General features: G+C 34.9%; 1 protein-coding gene across 1 annotated transcript in view; it reads left to right on the forward strand.

Annotated features, from left to right (window-relative positions):
• The first annotated feature begins 238 nt into the window (after positions 1 to 238).
• Positions 239 to 17,206, forward strand: part of uif (sushi, von Willebrand factor type A, EGF and pentraxin domain-containing protein uif) — a 52,295-nt gene continuing 35,327 nt past the window's right edge. Inside the window, exons 1-3 of the mRNA XM_090158137.1 lie at positions 239 to 697; positions 5,740 to 5,767; positions 15,569 to 15,650. Coding sequence (XP_090014263.1) covers positions 584 to 697; positions 5,740 to 5,767; positions 15,569 to 15,650 — 224 coding nt within the window. The 5' untranslated portion in view covers positions 239 to 583. The remainder of the gene's footprint in view (positions 698 to 5,739; positions 5,768 to 15,568; positions 15,651 to 17,206) is intronic.

The raw sequence follows: 17,206 nt of genomic DNA on the forward strand, positions 1-17,206 counted from the left end.
TTTTGGCCCCCCTCCTCGTGTGTGAGTAACGTCTCAAAATTCCACCCCTCACCGGTTTGACTACCCTATGAATTTTTACACACACCTTTTTATAAAGAAATAACCGGAACTGGTTCCATCCCTCCCCGTTTCTTTCGTTTTCGCGTATTCTTTCACCCCTGCTTTGGAAAACTACGAAGAGGGGGGGTTTGTAGATTTTTTGGTAGCAAGGTACGAAGGAACCCTCGGTAGCTTAGCGTAGATAACTTTTCCCCAAAAAGTTGAAAGACAGGTTTTCTGAGTTGGCCCACGTAGAGTTTGACAAGATTCGCCTCTTCGAGTAGTTCAACGTATTCGTGGATCGCTTGGCACCGGCGTTACCAGCGACCGACGCCGCGTTTCTTAAGCCTAGGCTTAAGATATTTCACTGTTTCAATCCGGATTGTTCTATTCATTCTTGACGCGTTATTGTTTACGATCATCAAACTAGGAATTATGCGGTGACTTTTAGGTGATTTTTGGTGTATATTCGCGCGTCTTCTGTCTGTGTTTTCGCGCCGATTTGCCAAAGGATAAGATCGTGTTCGATTCTGGGATTTCGACAATGTTGCTGGCCAAGCGCGTTTGTCCGTGTAGGACTCAAAATAGTTCAATTATGGTGGCTTTAATTCATACCTTCGGGTTCTTTCTCTTGTGCCTAGTCGGATTATCATCGCAGGTAAGATTTCATTTTAAAAAATTTTACGGGGGGAATTTTTGTGTTAATCACAAAATCTAAATATTAACCGGCTTTGTTAATTTTACTTTCAAGGATTTTGGTACAAATTGCGAAAGTTTGGTTTGCTTATAAGCTACAATTCATTAGCTAAATCGAGGTTGCCACAGATCTAGTGAAAACATGGGAAAAGTCGGGGAATTAAAAATAAGCCTAAGAAGGCGAGGGAATGTAGGATTTTTTATAAAAAAGGGGAAATTTAATTTAAGTCAAGGTAATTTATCTATAAAAAGTAAGGAATTTAGGAATTTGTCTAAGAATTTCAAGAATTCAGGAATTTGTATAAAAAGTCAGATAATAAATTATCTTCCGCATTTTCTGAAAAAGACCTAAAAATGTTTCGTTAACGTCGCAGTAAAATCTTAGTTAAAACATAATCTGTATACTAAAATATAGGTCTAAATTAACTCCGTTAATTAAGTAAAATACAAACTAAACAATTTTCTATAAGGTAAGGGAATTTTATTCCTAAAATATTGTGTGCCGCCTGTAAATGTATCCAGGGGGTGGGGTTCACTTGAAAACCGGGCTTGCTTAGACCCATCGCCCATACGAATTTAAATTTAAAATTAAAACGGCAACACTGGCTTATTTAGACCTGCACGATTTGTCTATTTCGTATTTTAAGTCCGCTCGTAATGAGGAAATTCTGTAAAATTTCGCCATGAGCTAGAGCTTTTGGGAGGGCGACTGACTGGTTTTGAACTTCGATTACGCATTTTATTTGGAATTTCCCGTGGAGGTTGCTGATGCGGCCGTGGGTCAGGTTATCTATTAAGGTCTTGCTTGCGTTGGAAGGTACTGGTACTACGTCGGAATTTTGGGAATTTTTACCGAGACTATAAAACTTGTTTGTCGATTTCCTTCCCGTTTTCAGATTTTGTGAATATCCCTAGACATTTTAAACTATTGTTTGCCTGATACATTATGTATAAGTACATTTTGAAGAATGGGATTTTTGTTTAGGTGCAGCTAGGTGGCCTCCAAGTAATGATTTTTCCTTACCAAATTTATCGCGGTTTCCGTTGGGAAGTAAAGGCTTGTTAAAGGCGGGATGGGGACGTTACGGAGAAGCACTAAACGCCAAGCTTTACTGACTACGAGTTTGAAAGCTATAAGCCTACAAAATATTTAAAAAATTTAAGTAGTCTAAAGAACGGTGGGGGGGGGGATAATTTTAGTTTAATTTACATTAAACATTAAATATATAAAATAAGCGAATGAAACGAGTTCAATGCGAACCAAAAACTTGGTTCTTCCAGGTCTGAGTCCGAGCAATTTAACTCTTTAGAACAGTCAGATTATACTTTAACTTAATCACTTATAAGTACTCCACGAAAGCATTTTCTCTAATGAAACCTTTGTTCAAGGGATATGACGTAAATTACGTCACTTTCAACTTCGTGACGAAAAACGCGTCAAGTCTATAGGAAGGTAATCGGAAGTTTGTGAAAAGGATTTTGAAAACTCTTAGAATTCCACGCGCGTTATTTTCGCATGGTAACAATAACTCGAGGTCCATTTCCGTGTGAAACAGTAAAAATTAAATTGAAATAATTCCACGTTAAACCGAAAACTTGGTACAAAGATTTTGCTTTTCAAATCGTACAAATGATTTTTTAAATAATTTTTAATCGATTCTGATATTTCAATCTATTTATGAAAATGTTCAAAAATATGGTCTCCGTAGGAATCACAAATTAGAACCAAATTATTAACAATACTAAATGTAATTAAAATTCTAGTTTATATTAACATTATTATATTATATTATATTTGTCACGGGAAAAGTGTTAAAAAAATTCATGAAATCTGTTAAAATTGGAAAAACTCTTTGAAATAATATATTTATCGAAGAAACTGATCTGAATGTGATAAATATTTATCGATATATTCAGAAGTAAAAGAACCGAAGTTATCGAAATAGCGCCCAGAATCGGAGGGCGTTTTACTTATGAAAATAAGAGTCAAATAAAAAGCTAATTTCCACCCCCGTCTTTTGACGATATAAATTGCACTTGGGAATTGTGGGTATAGCTATTTCTATGTATAAAAAATGGTTTCATAAAAACAAAACCTTTTTTTTCGGCCTAGGACCGCGCAAAATTTCCAATTGTAGGTCAAAATGTAACTTAATAAAGGAAAACGCCTCCAACATGGGGAGTATAGCAGTCTGACAACTTCATTTCATTTACTTCTGATATATTTTAAGTAAAACTTAGGTTCAATTCATTTAAACCTAGCTGTGTACCTATTTTAGAGATCAAGATCAACAAATTATGCTATTTAAGTTCGCTGATAAGCCTTGGTCTATTTAACGATCATTATGAAAAAAATTTACTGTCGTTAAATTAGAGTACGTACCATCATCGCTTATTGAAAATTATCCTAGTTTCGAAAATTGATCTCATTTCCCCAAGGGGCAGTCGTAACTTCCCTGAATTGACCCTGTCCCCAATAATGGCGGAAAGATGGTTACTCTCAGCGGAGTATACTCCCCGTTATCGGAAATGTCATCTATATCCCCAAAGTGAAATATTAGAATTTGTTTCAATTTTTCCTTGTCTCCTTGCAAATGGATAAGTGTGAAAAGTAGAAAAAAAATATTTTTTCAACGTGCTACTTTTTATTCCAGAATACGAAGCACTCTTGCTAACGCCGTTTTGGGTCCCTCTTTTTTTGGGTTAAATCGGCGGATTTTCTGACGCACAAGTTTTTCTTTATTGGTCGTTCCCAAGAAAAGGTCATTTCCTTTTTCGTCTCGGTTTGCCTATTCAGATAAACATATATGGACGGTGTACATGTGTGCCGATTTTTTTTGGAATAGATTTTAAGAACTTCTTGGATATTCCTAAATCGGATGTCGTAAATTTTATATTGCAGTTGAATTTAGGCCTATAAATATATATTGAAGAAAATCCTTTAATATCTACCTTATTTCCCATATTTTCCTATAGTTTCACTAGTTTAATTTCCACCAAGCAACGATAAAATAGTATTCTAGAGTTGTTATAATGTTTCAGAGTAATATATGTGGTTTTTCAGTGTAGTATAACCTAAAAACATTTCGTCGTCGTGTACCCACCTATATTTTACTTCATTTGCACATTTTTTAATATTTTCTTTTCATTTTGCCCATGGTGTTATATTTTCCTTTATTTTGCCTATAAATTTTCCGATTAATTTCCCTGGTCACCTTGTATGGTTCCCAATCCCACTCATACTAAAGGAATAATTAGCTCCTTCCCCTTAAAAATATCAAAATCCGATGCGATTGAAGCGCTCCCTGGTGAAGTTTTCAGTTTTCCTAAGTATAAATATGTTAAATTCAATATAATATTTTTTATATTTGATTTTTAATTATAATAGCTGCTATGATGGTCGCTCCAACAGGACCCCTCTAAGCGGGCCCGGGTCCCAAAGGAAAATTCAATACCCATTCTTAACAAAAACTTATAAATTCCCAAATTTAACTAAAATTCGCGAAATACGGAAATTTTTTGGTACCAAATTCGCCGAAATCCGGAAAATTCGTGTGAAAATGAGCGAAAAAATCCACATCATATAAATGTAATAGTACAAAAATCTTACATACCTAAAAATATTAAAAATTCTATAAATTAAAGAATCGATCGAAAAATCTAAAAGTCCTTAAAATTAAATCCATGAACAGAGCGGCCAAATTCCAAAACCTATAAAAAAATATTGAAAATTTATTAAATCGATTTTAAGATCTATCGAAAAATTTAAAGTTGATGTCTTACCCTAGAGAATAGCTAATTGATTTGAGTTGGCTAACTTCATGTTGACTTTTGAAAAACCATTATTCATAATGTTGGAAAAGAACCAAAACCGTTTTTTTTTTTGTTTAAACCAGGTTTTTTTAAACACTGGTTTATATTACTTAAGACAATTTTTTACGCTTCTTTTTACTTCATTTACGCAAATTAAATTTTAGTAAATATAAAATTAAAGTACAAAAATTTTATGCCTAGATTAAAAAAATTATCTTTTATATTCTATGACTATACTTAAAGGGCTTACACTTCTTTGGCTCTATTTAACCTATTTGTAAAAGAGTTTAAAACAAACACGCAAGATACCGAAGTCTAGCCAGAAACGATGTTTTAACCTTTTTGTTTCGATTATGTACAAATATTTTGGCCAAGAAGACGTTTTAGTCTTAGTTTCGTAGTGTTTTGGCAAGAAAATGTATGAATAATTCAGAGTAAATCATAGTGGTTTTTATTTTAAACTTTGCTTAGTTTAAACCTTGGTTTAAATCGGACAACCCTGCATCCTACAGTGTTTATAAAGTTTTAAACATTTAATTTATAATAAATCTGGTCAAAGTTAAGGATTTTGAAAGGATTGAAACCTGCTTTGCCGTTTCCCTCGCGTCGGATCCAAGAGGAACTTTTTCATTATCAGTGAAATATTAAAATTTCGAATAATATCGGAATTGCCTTTTAAGATAAGAGTAAATAATATTTTCCGTCGTTTTTAAAAATTCGTTTTAACAGTAGTCTATTTAGGGCCATCAAAATTCGTGTTCATTTCTTATTTACGAGAGATCCGTGGTAGGAAATGATATCTGAATATTTAATTTTCATATAATATATACAAAGAAATATAAGCTTCGAAAGCAACCCAAAATGCATTGAGTTTAGTTTTATTTGTCAATTTATTAAGAAGAATATTATTAAAAATAGTAATTGTCTGTACATTCTCTAAATTTAATTATAGTATTTAGTTTATCTCTGCGAATTATTTTATTTATAAAGGAAAAAATATTGAAAAGTGATATGAAATATTAAGTGCCTGCTTGGCTTTTTATGAAAATATTCCCTCAAAATGACGAAAACCGAGATTTCATTAAAGGGAGAAAACCCTAAATATGGAACTTAGTAATTTTATAAGAACTATTAGTAACATAGTAGACATTTTGTAATTTTGGAAACTAATATTTTTTTTATTTATTTCAGGAGACTGTAACCTTCCACTGCCCCGAAGGTAAGATTTATTTTATTTCAGAAATTTTGTTAATAGAGAAATCTGGTCTAGTTGATAAGAACGTTAGTCCGTAGTGCAGCAAGTTAATAAGTTCTTGGCTTTTCTTACGTAGTCTCTGCTTTTGGAATAATGATTCTCGCTAGAAATCTGACAAACTTGACTAAGCTTAGTTCTGTCGTTTGGAAAGCAATTATTTATTTTTAAGGGTGAGGCCGTTGTTGGAACATAAGTCTCTAGATTTTTAGGTTCTTTAACCTTGTCCGAATTTCTTCTAAGGTTTAGAAAAAGGGTTGAGTGGGTATTTTTCAAAGAATTAAGGCGTTAACGTCTCGGTTTAAATGTACGTGGGCTTTAATTGGTGGGGTAACGTATCGAAATATGGGAATTTTACATATCAGGGGGCCTTTTGAAAAACTAAACTAATAGCAGACATTATACCTTAACTACGTGATTTTCATTTTTAATTACTTAATAGCTTACTAGTACTTAGAAATATTTTTCTGTAAACACGATTTTTTGGAACTATTTGGGACTATTGCGAATATCAAATGATAGTTATTTTTAGTGAAGTTTTTATTAGGTTTTGTATGATCAATTTGGATCTATTTCTAGTTTTAGGCGGGGGTTTATGGCTATTTCTAGTTTTAGGCGGGGGTTTATGGCTATTTCTAGTTTTAGGCGGGGGTTTTATGGCTATTTCTAGTTTTAGGCGGCGGTTTTATGGTTATTACTAGTTTTAGAATTTTCCGGTCGAAACCAATCTATTACAGGATAAAATCGTGGTCTGCGTATGTAGGTTTCATTTATTAGAAAAATATTTAGATTTATTTAAATTAAAATTTTGTTAATGGATTTCGGTTATTTAATTAGTGTTTATTTTTAGTGTTTGCGTAGTTATTTATAATCTTTGATATTCTAACCGTTCGTTTATTAGTTTTACTTCTGTTACTTATTTTTTGCTAATACAGTGGCACACTTGGACAAAATTGATTTAGTAGTAATAGTAGCGTATTAGTTCAGTTTTGCTCGATTTTGGCTAGTAAATTTACACACGGGGACAAATAGAAATTTAGTCTAGTAGCGTTCATTTATTAGTTTATTTCCTAAAATTTAGCAAAACTGAACTAATAAAGAAACTATTCTAAATGACGATACTATTACGTTAAATTTCAAAGTGATAATTTCTTAATTAACATAGATAAGAATTAATAGCAATTGTAATTTAATTCTTAGTACTACAAGTGAAGCATTCCTATGATACCTAAAAAGTCCATTTGGAGAGTCCAGGGTAATTATAGAACGGGTACATAAAGGATTTGATGATTGCTTAGGAGCATAATACTAAAATTACGCTATGATGAAGTTTAAAAATAAAAATGTAGGGCCTACGTTTTATTTTTAACTTATTATAAGTATTAATATGCTAGGTACCACAAATTGATTTAAAATCATAACCCAATTCAAATTATTTAAATATTAAATTTAAATATTTATTAATCACTTTGAAATTTACGCAATTGACATTTCTAAAATGGATTAATATAACACGCGTAGTAACGTATCCTTAGAAATTCAACAGAAAATAGCCGAATTTCGTAATTCCCGCCGCCGATTTGGGGCTGTTCACAAATTACGTAACGTGGTAGGGGGGGAGGGGGGTTTTGGCAAGCGTTACGAATTGTTACGTGGGGGGGGGGGAGTCAAAAAAGTGGTTTTCTGCGTTACATAATTTGTGAAAAGCCCCTTTACCGGAATTTCGTGCTAGTATCTTTCCGCCAAATGTACTAGATATTTGGGCTTTCTTAACCCTCAACTGAGTATAATAGTAGACACTAATAGTGTAGTTAACTAAATTGTTGTAATTCCGAAATAGGCGCGAAAGAATGTAGACGTAGTGAGCGTCTCAATGAGGGTGAAACGAAAGATCCTTTAGCTCGGGGTCATTGCAAAAGTTGATGCTCAAAATCAGTCCCGGTTTGTCAGGTTTTGCCGAACGATAAAACAAGATTTTTTTGCGTCTTCCTTTAATATAATATATCTTCATGAACTTATACGAAGTCACTCTCGTAGTCTATCTTCGTTGTACCGGCCTATTTCACATTTTTAGGTATTTTTTTACTCCGGTATTTTGGCCTGGGGTGTCTCATTCAATTCATTAACCGTGGTAGGCCTTGAAAAGTTTAAATTCTTTAAACCTAATTTGGCTTTGAGAATTATTCCGAGAACGTTTAAAAATTTACTTGGTTGTAGCCTTTTTAAAAACGAGATAAAACTGTATCTAATAGTCTCTAAATATCTCTTTGAAATAGTGATGGGCGCCTTCCTCTCATTTTGAGCGCTTTTATCATTGAGCGGAAAGTTTTATTTTTAAAGTACGGAAAACTAAAATTTTGCCGCTCTGGAAAGAGCGTATAGAGGGGGCCCGGTTCGAATCTTTTGCCGCTCTGGAAAGAGCGTATAGAGGGGGCCCGGTTCGAATCTTTTGCCGCTCTGGAAAGAGCGTATAGAGGGGGCCCGGTTCGCATCTTTTGCCGCTCTGGAAAGAGCGTAAATAGGGGGCCCGGTTCGCATCTTTTGCCGCTCTGGAAAGAGCGTAAATAGGGGGCCCGGTTCGCATCTTTTGCCGCTCTGGAAAGAGCGCAAAGAGGTGGATTTTGCCTATCAAAAACGTGGGCGCGAGCGATCGGTTCACAATTCCCATCATTGCTTTGAAGTCTCACAAAAATCGATTTGCAGTATATAATAAGTGGAAAAGTAAAGTCTCCAGACATATTAACGGAAATTATTGAACATTTAAGTTAAGCCCGAAGTTATTACCAATCTAGCTTGGCACTGCTATTAAAGCATTATAATTTGAAACTTCTAAAAGGGTGTGTATAGCCCTGACAGCGCTGTAAATTTAGCTTGGCAGTAAATCTGAAAAATGTGTTGAAAGAAGGGATTATTCGATTAAATGAGGGTGCCTCGAACATTAAGTTACTTCGGAACAGCTTTTAACCATCCACTAAAACATTCCGGTGTCTCTGATGAATATTAAAGCTTAGATCAGTATAACAGTGAAATAATATCTCTACTAAGGCTTGAAAGTTAAACTACTAGATATAAAGTTAATGAATTTAATAATAAACCAGTCCTTGGTGTAACCTATGGAATAACTTTGTCTGCAACCGTTGCTAAATTCTGGCACTTCTGTTACAATAATCTGTGGACATGTTTGAACAGGCTACATACATGACATATCTCGTAGAAGGTGGAAATCGTGTAAATATAGTCTTGGACATGTTTGAACAGGGGACATACATACGGTGACATATCTTAGGAAAGGCGTACTTTAGTCTTCGATGGGAGCCTCAAGAACCCGTGTAAACGTGGTTAACACGAGCTTAGTGCTGGTGGGATCTGTGCGTTTATAGGCTAGGGAATTGGCGAAAAGCTTTCCCAACTGGTCAAAATGGGACCATTAAATAGTTAAGCTAAAGGCTATGGATGAATTCATAAGCTGTTTTGTGGGAGGGCTAATGGAAGCATAGTCGAAGGTAGCCTTTCCCGTTGAAATAAGAAGGCCACGTTACTTCTAAGGGCATCAAAAGTCGCGTGATAACTTAGGCCTGTGGGGGTGCCTTGCGTTTTAGCTTAGCTAAGCTTGTCTGATAATTTTAATATCGCCTAATAAAGCACTAAGAGTTATGGATCAACGAACTCCACTTATCTGACACCAGGTTTAACAAGCACTTGTAGCTAGCAAATTTCAGACGTCATTGTGGCCCTTTAAGAAACAAATACGAGTACATTTCTTTAATTTTTTTATTGTTCATTAAAATAAATTGTTCATTATAGTCAGAGACATTTTGAAAATCAAGGTCCATTTTAAAATACTTTGAAGCCTCAGCTAGAAGTATTTTGAGGCCTATCTGTAATTAGTTAAGATTGAAGTGAATGTTAAGACTTAACGCTAAAACTTGGGGAATAATTTTATTCAAGGTCAAGGGGTGAACTGCTCTAGTTGCGACACTAAATTGCTCCAGTGTAGCTCGGTGTGCTTATACAACCAGCTTTTATATTTAGAGGGGGAAAAAACAAGATGTCACGGACATTTAAAGACGCACAATCTCCCCCTCCCTCCCCAGTCCCCCTCCGGATGTATTAAATTTATTTAAAAGAAATTTTCAATTATCTTGTACATTAACTTCCTGTTTTCAAAAGAGAGGTAGCGAAACTCGAACACTTGGAAAAATTCGGTTCGTCCTCCATTTAATTTCATTGAGTTACCTGGTTTTGGAAATAAGGTAAGGAAACACGAACACGTTAATTTAAATAAATTTTTAAACCGAATTTTTCGAGTTACCTGGTTTTGCAAATAAGCTACGCGAACGAGTTATATGACGTCTGTATCAATTGGTTCGAAATTCAACTATGACAATAGTGCAAACGCGGGTTGTAGGGTCCCGCGAATTAGCCAGAAATCTCACTTAAACTTAAAATTTCTTAATGCCACCGAAAACTAAGTTGAAATTTATATTTTGAATTAGTACTACGCTTTTCTGAACTTTGTCAGTTAAAGAAAGTATGTAGATTTAAAGTCAAATATCGCCCAATAGCACTAAAATGGGCAATTGACAAGGTGGTGGGCCTCCGATCTCCAAAATTCATAACCGGCTACCGAGTTCATGATATTTCCTTTCGATTGAGATACCCCTGGCTTAATTCTTGGAGAGTGACGTGGAAGACGGCGGCGGCATCGACTACACTGTACGTGGGCCCAGTACACGCATCCGTTGGGGATTGTGTGTAAAAACGAATCGAAAGCTAACGGTACTAAATTGACAGTCCGCCAAGTCGTTCGAAATTTAATTTTAATATAAATAAGGAATAAAAATGTCTTTCTCGGGCCCTTGGTTTTTTCGTGGGTTGTTAACCTTGGAGGGATTTGCGTATAGCGTAGTATCTTTAGAGGCCTACACGCTCGGCTGACTCTCATTTTAAAATACATAAATAACGCGTCCATGTACGGGCGAAAAAGAACTTTGGTAAAACCTCTGGAGCGGTCTGTACGTCCGATATGGGTGAAATGACGGAGGAAGGAAGCGAAAAGGACCTGCCGGAATAAGCTTAAAAGGACGCCGACGCGGACCGGGACATTTTTTTTCTTATTTCGTGATGGAGACATTCGATAAGACTGTCGCCACGCTGACATGCTTAGGCAAATAAACAATACTTCTTGGATATAAGGGATGGTTTTCACTAGAGCAACAGAAAACCGCTACGGTGTCGACGTAGGGAATTTCGTTAACCCTAATCATAAGTAATGTAATAAACATAAGTATGACGCTGAACGAATTCTTAGATTGGTCGTGGGTGTGGCCCGGGGTTGTCTAATTTATTTTAAATTATTGATATAAATCGCCTATTATACTTGTCAATTAAATTAAATGTCAATTCAGGGGAAAACTAAATTAAATTTGGTTTTTAAAAAAATTAATGAATTGAATTAAAATTGCAATTGTAGTTTACATCATCGTCCACTAAAAATTATTAATCTATTCGTCAAGGAAAATAGGCACAAAAAGATAAATAAATCAATAATCAGAATCGATTTAAAGCAAAAAGATCCAGATTTGAGTCAAATCTGATTTTTATATTTCAAAAATTAATTAATGTGGTATGTGTTCGTTGGCGTGGTAACGCGTTTAGATCGGCCATGATGGTCGCTTTATTTGAATCTCTGGATCGTGATCTGTGACGTGGAATGTCATGGCGGCCATTTCAAGGCGGGGCTTAACTACGGCGCTTTGAGCAAGCACCGAATAGTCTGTCGTGCCTGTGTACTTGGAAGTTTTCTACTATTTAGTCTGGCAGAATCACTGCCAGGTTTGTGTGATACGAGCGAAAACGTGTTCTCAAATTGGAAAATAACAACCTTCAGAAACGAAGTGGATGATTATAGTCGGTTTTTGTGTTGCCACTCAATAACTTTGCCGACTGAAACGTTATTTTGACCTTGGCCGATCTTTCAAATTTCTCGGGCACCGTTACCTGGCACTTCCAAAGACTAATAACAGATCGCGAAGAGTTCTCAGTCCTTAGCCTGATTTATATGGTCATTGGCGAAACAGTCCTTCACTCTTTTTAGAAACGTTTACTGGGCGCCGCCATTATCGTACAGACAACCAACGAGCAAGCCCTCTACCGCAGAAATTTCGTCCTCCAAAACTGGTTTTTTCATCACCCTCCTCGTAGACTGTAAGGTAATGGCGGTCGATTTGGAAGGCGTGTTTAAGAGTCTATAGAGAAAAGTTCACGGAAGTGGCAAATATGGGCTAAATAATAAATTATGGCATTGAAATGATGTAAATGGCAGGGTTGTTTAAAATGCGTTTTGAAAATGCCAAATTTTGCGTTAGAAAAAAAGAAATTTGCATTTTGAATTTCTAGGAAACTATTTTGCATTTTACATTTACTATCACGTAATTGCAGCTCTTGTAGAGAAATGGTGATACTCAGTTTCTCACTTACTCAGAAGCAGACAAACATCCGTACAGTACCACCGCTGTATTTCACACGCTGGCTGCGAAGATGGTTTTGAAATCTCTGCGTAATTATTACTAATTAATATTTACAAACTGTGCATTTGTAAAAACATTTTGTATTTTTAAAAAAACTTCAAAACTAGTATTATATTTTGAGCTGCAAAAACCATTTTGCATTTAGAAAACCCAATTTTCCTAATTCATTTTGTATTTTGCATTTTGAAACAAAAAACATTTAGAGCAACCTTGGTAAATGGACGAGGAAGAGAAAGAACAATCAGAAAAACCGTTATTTCATTGAAAAGAAGCCAAAAACCAATGCCTTGATCTACTAGATTAGGCTACAATATATATTCTAGCCCAAAATCTGGCAATTTGGCCAATATATTTTAATAAAATAGCCCAAAATCTGAAGTGTTTTTGGTTTTGTTATATTAGCCAGTAAAGGTATTATGGGTCAATGATCATATCAGTTTTTGCCACATTATTTGAAACTTCATTTACCACTTTGGAACACTGCGGATAAAGGTGTTTGTTACTTATGTTATTGATTTATTGAAAACCAGCTCTTAAAATGGCTGAAGCGGCGACAGCACTTGCGTTGTAACATAAGATGTTTAAAATATGAAAATGAAGATTCCAAGCGTTCGTACAGTTAAACCATTTAATTAAATATAACTGAAATATTATACTCTTTAAATGCACAAGTCAAACCGTAAAATGTGAATTAATTTAAAATGTAAATAGTTTCCCTTACTATACCTTTTATATTGTTTGTACCTGGAAGGATAAGCAAGTATTTTAAAGGGGAGAAAGGTTCCTCTTACTGATATTAACATTTTTGGCGCTGCTTAGTGGTTTGTTGCCGAGGTAGTCGAAAAAAAGGGTTGATCTCCCGTAAAGAACGCGTTGGTTGAAATTCTCCTGGCATGTCATTTAGAAGCCACGTTAGACACTTCCCCGAAAAATACCAATTTTCACCCATCGTCGAAGTGGTCGAAGGTAGTTCTCGTGACCTTCAACTGGCACTTGGATAGGCCGCACACAGTGTCCGATACCTGTTGAGTTGCGGGGGTAGCAAAGCCGTTGTCACTTTCCAAATGGCATAAGTAAAATCTTTTAATCCATGGAACCAATTCAGACATCTTAATGCTAGAACAGGAACTAGTTTACAACTCAACTTAAAAGCAAATAATTTTTTAACATGGTATATATTTCCTTAAATATGTATTTTAAATCCCCAAATATTTCTTAAATTATAATTATCTTTAAAAGCATCTTAATTTGCTTATTCCATATTGCCATACAACATTAAAAGGTTTGCCACGGCAATAGTCGGGGAAATTAAAATTAAGCCTAAAAAGTAGGTATTTTGAGATTTTTATAAAATGGCTTATGTAAATAAATAAATAAAATACGTAACAAACTTCTACTAAAGTGAATTCATTAACGTCTGATAAAAGTAAAATATACGCTAAAAAATTCGGTATGAATAAACCACACTGCGAGCCATAGTTCTTAGCCTGCTTAAAAATATATAACAATTTCCGATTTTGATTGAAATACACCGGTTTCGATTTCCCGTCAAATATTGAAGTGGAAAAATATTTTGCGGCGTTTGACTAGCGATCTAAAATTGCTGAAGATTTGGACCCACTGAAAGTATTCTCATTATCCGGCCGTAAGAATTTTAAATAAATTCAGGAAACTCGTTCCATTGTAATTCATTCCGGGTTTTTTTTAAACAAGCTTTAATTTTGGCATTTTATCTGGAGCGGAATACCGAATAAATAATGAAATATCAATGAAAATTAAGTTTTACTTTCAGCGTATTATGTAAAATCCGACATACAGGAAGCGCTATTTTGTAATTTGTTTATAGTCGCGCCTGTTTCGAGCTAGTTAACCGAGAAACCTGTCTTGTAGAAAATGGATCGAGTTTTGGAGGTATTTTATTTCCGAACCGGCCCCGCGTCTGGGAATTATTTTGGGTGTGTTCTGATATGTGCTAGTCGGGAATTTAGGCTACGTTCGACTAGTTTTTTACAATGTGGGAGCGATAACAAATTTATTTCAAATTAAATCGAGGTAACCGTAAATGTAGAGCCAAGGGTTAAGTTCTGACGTGTATACTAAAAACAATTTTGGGATTGGCCAGAAAATGTTTTTTCGCAATTGTTGGCCTTAAATTTTTATATTAATAATTTTTCAATTATTTTGGGACCTTCGGTTGTGTGTTAGTTTACCACACTTTCGTAGTAGATAATGTATTCATTGTTTTGGCTGAATTTAAATGTTTTATCAGCACTGATAATTGATAAATTTGCAAAGCTTTGTGGAAAACTAGGATGTTTACATTAACTAGCAGTCAGAATAGTTTACTTAAGTCGGCAATTAAAGCCGTTTACATACGTTCATAATATATCTTGCATCGGTCATTAAAATGAAACATGTACTTTTGAGGCTGGACGCTGATTCCGATGTGTTGCGAATTTCGGTCCAAACAGTGTTTTTTGTTTAGAAAATCGCTATGTATATCTCCCAGCACTATCTCTTTACCTTTCCGACAGTGTTTTTAAACCCGTCTACTATGTCTTAGCAAGCCTAGCTACCCACTTCTGTGTTTGTGGCGGTGCGAGCATAGGTATAAAATGATATACACCCTGCGCAAACGTGGCGACTAACTACTCTACTATTTGCCAGTTAATAAGTACATGCTTTCAAAAAACTACTGTAGATGGCGCCAATATAAATATGGAATTGGTATATTATATTGAGCATAAGCGTACTTTATTCGGTTGGCAACTAAACCTCTAGACTTGCTTTAAACTGATTAACAATGTAGCACTACTATTGTTTTGTAGTATGTTTACTGTTATTAGACATTTTATATCGATAAATAGTTAAAGGGAATATAACCTGCAAAGAAATCTTTATGGAAGACTCCTTCAATTTTTCAAATTTTCCTGTACAGTGGCGCCAAACATTTCTAAAGCCAAAGGCAAGAGTGGTCATAGCTGCAAACGTTGGTGTTCCACACCAAATACCTGAGGTTATATTCCCTTTAAAATAATTAAAAACCCTTAAAAAGTAATTAGTTGCACATTTTTTTCCCGATTTGCGGAAGATTTTCCACATTTCATTTTTTCCGGAAAATGAACAACATTTCGACTCTTCAACCAGATTTCTTTTCCAAATTGTTCGACTTTGAGAACTTATAGATTTGAGAGTAATTATCTCTAATGTCCGTTTCTTCTTGTTTTCTTCGTAACAGCCTGGAATCAAGAGGGAACGCAGTGTTACCGGTTCTTTAACATCCGACATTCTTGGAAACGGGCGTCCGAAGTGTGCCGCAGGTAATATCGCTGAATAATATTTCTTTTACAATTCCCTCCATTTCGATTTAAGACGAACGAGCCAAAAGTTCGCTAATGTTCAATTCTTTTTCGAAATGGTTGAATTTTTGCAATTTTTATGTTTAGATTAAATATTTAAATTTTTGGTTTTGAACATTTGTCATTTCGTTCATGGTATCAAAATCCAAATTTTGCGGATATAGCGAGTTAAAATTTAAGAAAATTTTCTTAAGAAAATGTGGGCAAGAATATTTTTATAATAAAAAATTCTTGTGCACTTTTAATTTCGTGGTTTTAATTTAACCGCCACTTGTAACGTAACATTTTCTATTTAATAATTTTAATGTCTAATTTATATAATGAAATTGTGGTTGATTTTAGTCTTAGTAAACAATTTAATTAAGGTTTTTTACAAAGTTCGCCACTTACACGTGGTATATGAATTATTAAACCATGAAACACGAAAAGAACTAATTGCTAAACAAATACTCTCTTTAACCTATTTGTTAAAGAGTTTAAACAAACACGCCAGATGCTTTATTATTATTAGCCAATAAACCACTACAGAACAGCAATATCGCTTTTAAATGTGTAGTTGTAACTTGAAGATTTAGTTTCGATTTTTAATATTACCGAAGTCTAGCCAGAAATGATGTTATAGTTGTTAGTTTGGAATAACTTTAGTAAAATCGTAGCAAAGGAGAAAAAAACCACTTGGATTAAATCATGACTTATTCCTGTGTGGCTTGAACCACCCAACCCTGAATATTCTACATTCTTTTTCCGAATAGGATACACTGTATTTAACACTACGGAAAATATTTAGTTATGAATTCTGAGCTGCAATCAGAAGTCCAGATAATTTCTTTCGCATCGAAATTTGATATTCCAAATCGCTTAGACTTAATTTAATCGCTTGTATTAAAACCCCTAAAACTATATACAATTTATATATTTAAATTTTTAATTGCCTTTTCTTTAGAAGACGTAAATAGAACGATTTCAATTTTGACGCGCTAATTTTAAATGGGCCGGAAAAGGTTTCGGGGAAAACCGTAGCTGCTCGACTCGGTGAATGGTTTCGGCTCAGATTATCTCCGCCGTTCTCAGACCAACGGTGTCGCTTCGATCCAAATATACGTCCTTCCTTGTGGAATTATAATGACTTCGTAACAATAGTTTCCCCTTCTCAACTTAATTATGCTAGGCGCATTACTCACCGTAGAAACAAGAATGTATATTGTATATGGGAGAATGTATGGCCGTGATTATTTCCTCATTTTAAAATGAGTAATAAAGGTATTCTCCACCTTCGTGCAGAGAGCCTGAGACTGTAGCGGACTGTTCCCCTAACCAAGAGAAAGGGGAAAGGCTACGCTAGGAAAGGCCAAGGGGTGTGGTTTCTCTTCCAGAAATCACTAGTCAAACGGGGTGCTGCCTGCGTATTCTGTTCACCTGACTACATTCTTGGTAGAATCATTTCTGTACTGGGAAGGTTCGCGAAATGGGATAATTTTATAGTTTCCTTTTCAATTTAAAATCCGATTGTTTCCTTT

This window comes from Leiobunum rupestre, chromosome 9 (genome assembly GCF_980474605.1).
Source record: "Leiobunum rupestre chromosome 9, qqLeiRupe1.1.hap1, whole genome shotgun sequence".
Classification (NCBI taxonomy): Eukaryota; Metazoa; Arthropoda; class Arachnida; order Opiliones; family Sclerosomatidae; genus Leiobunum; species Leiobunum rupestre.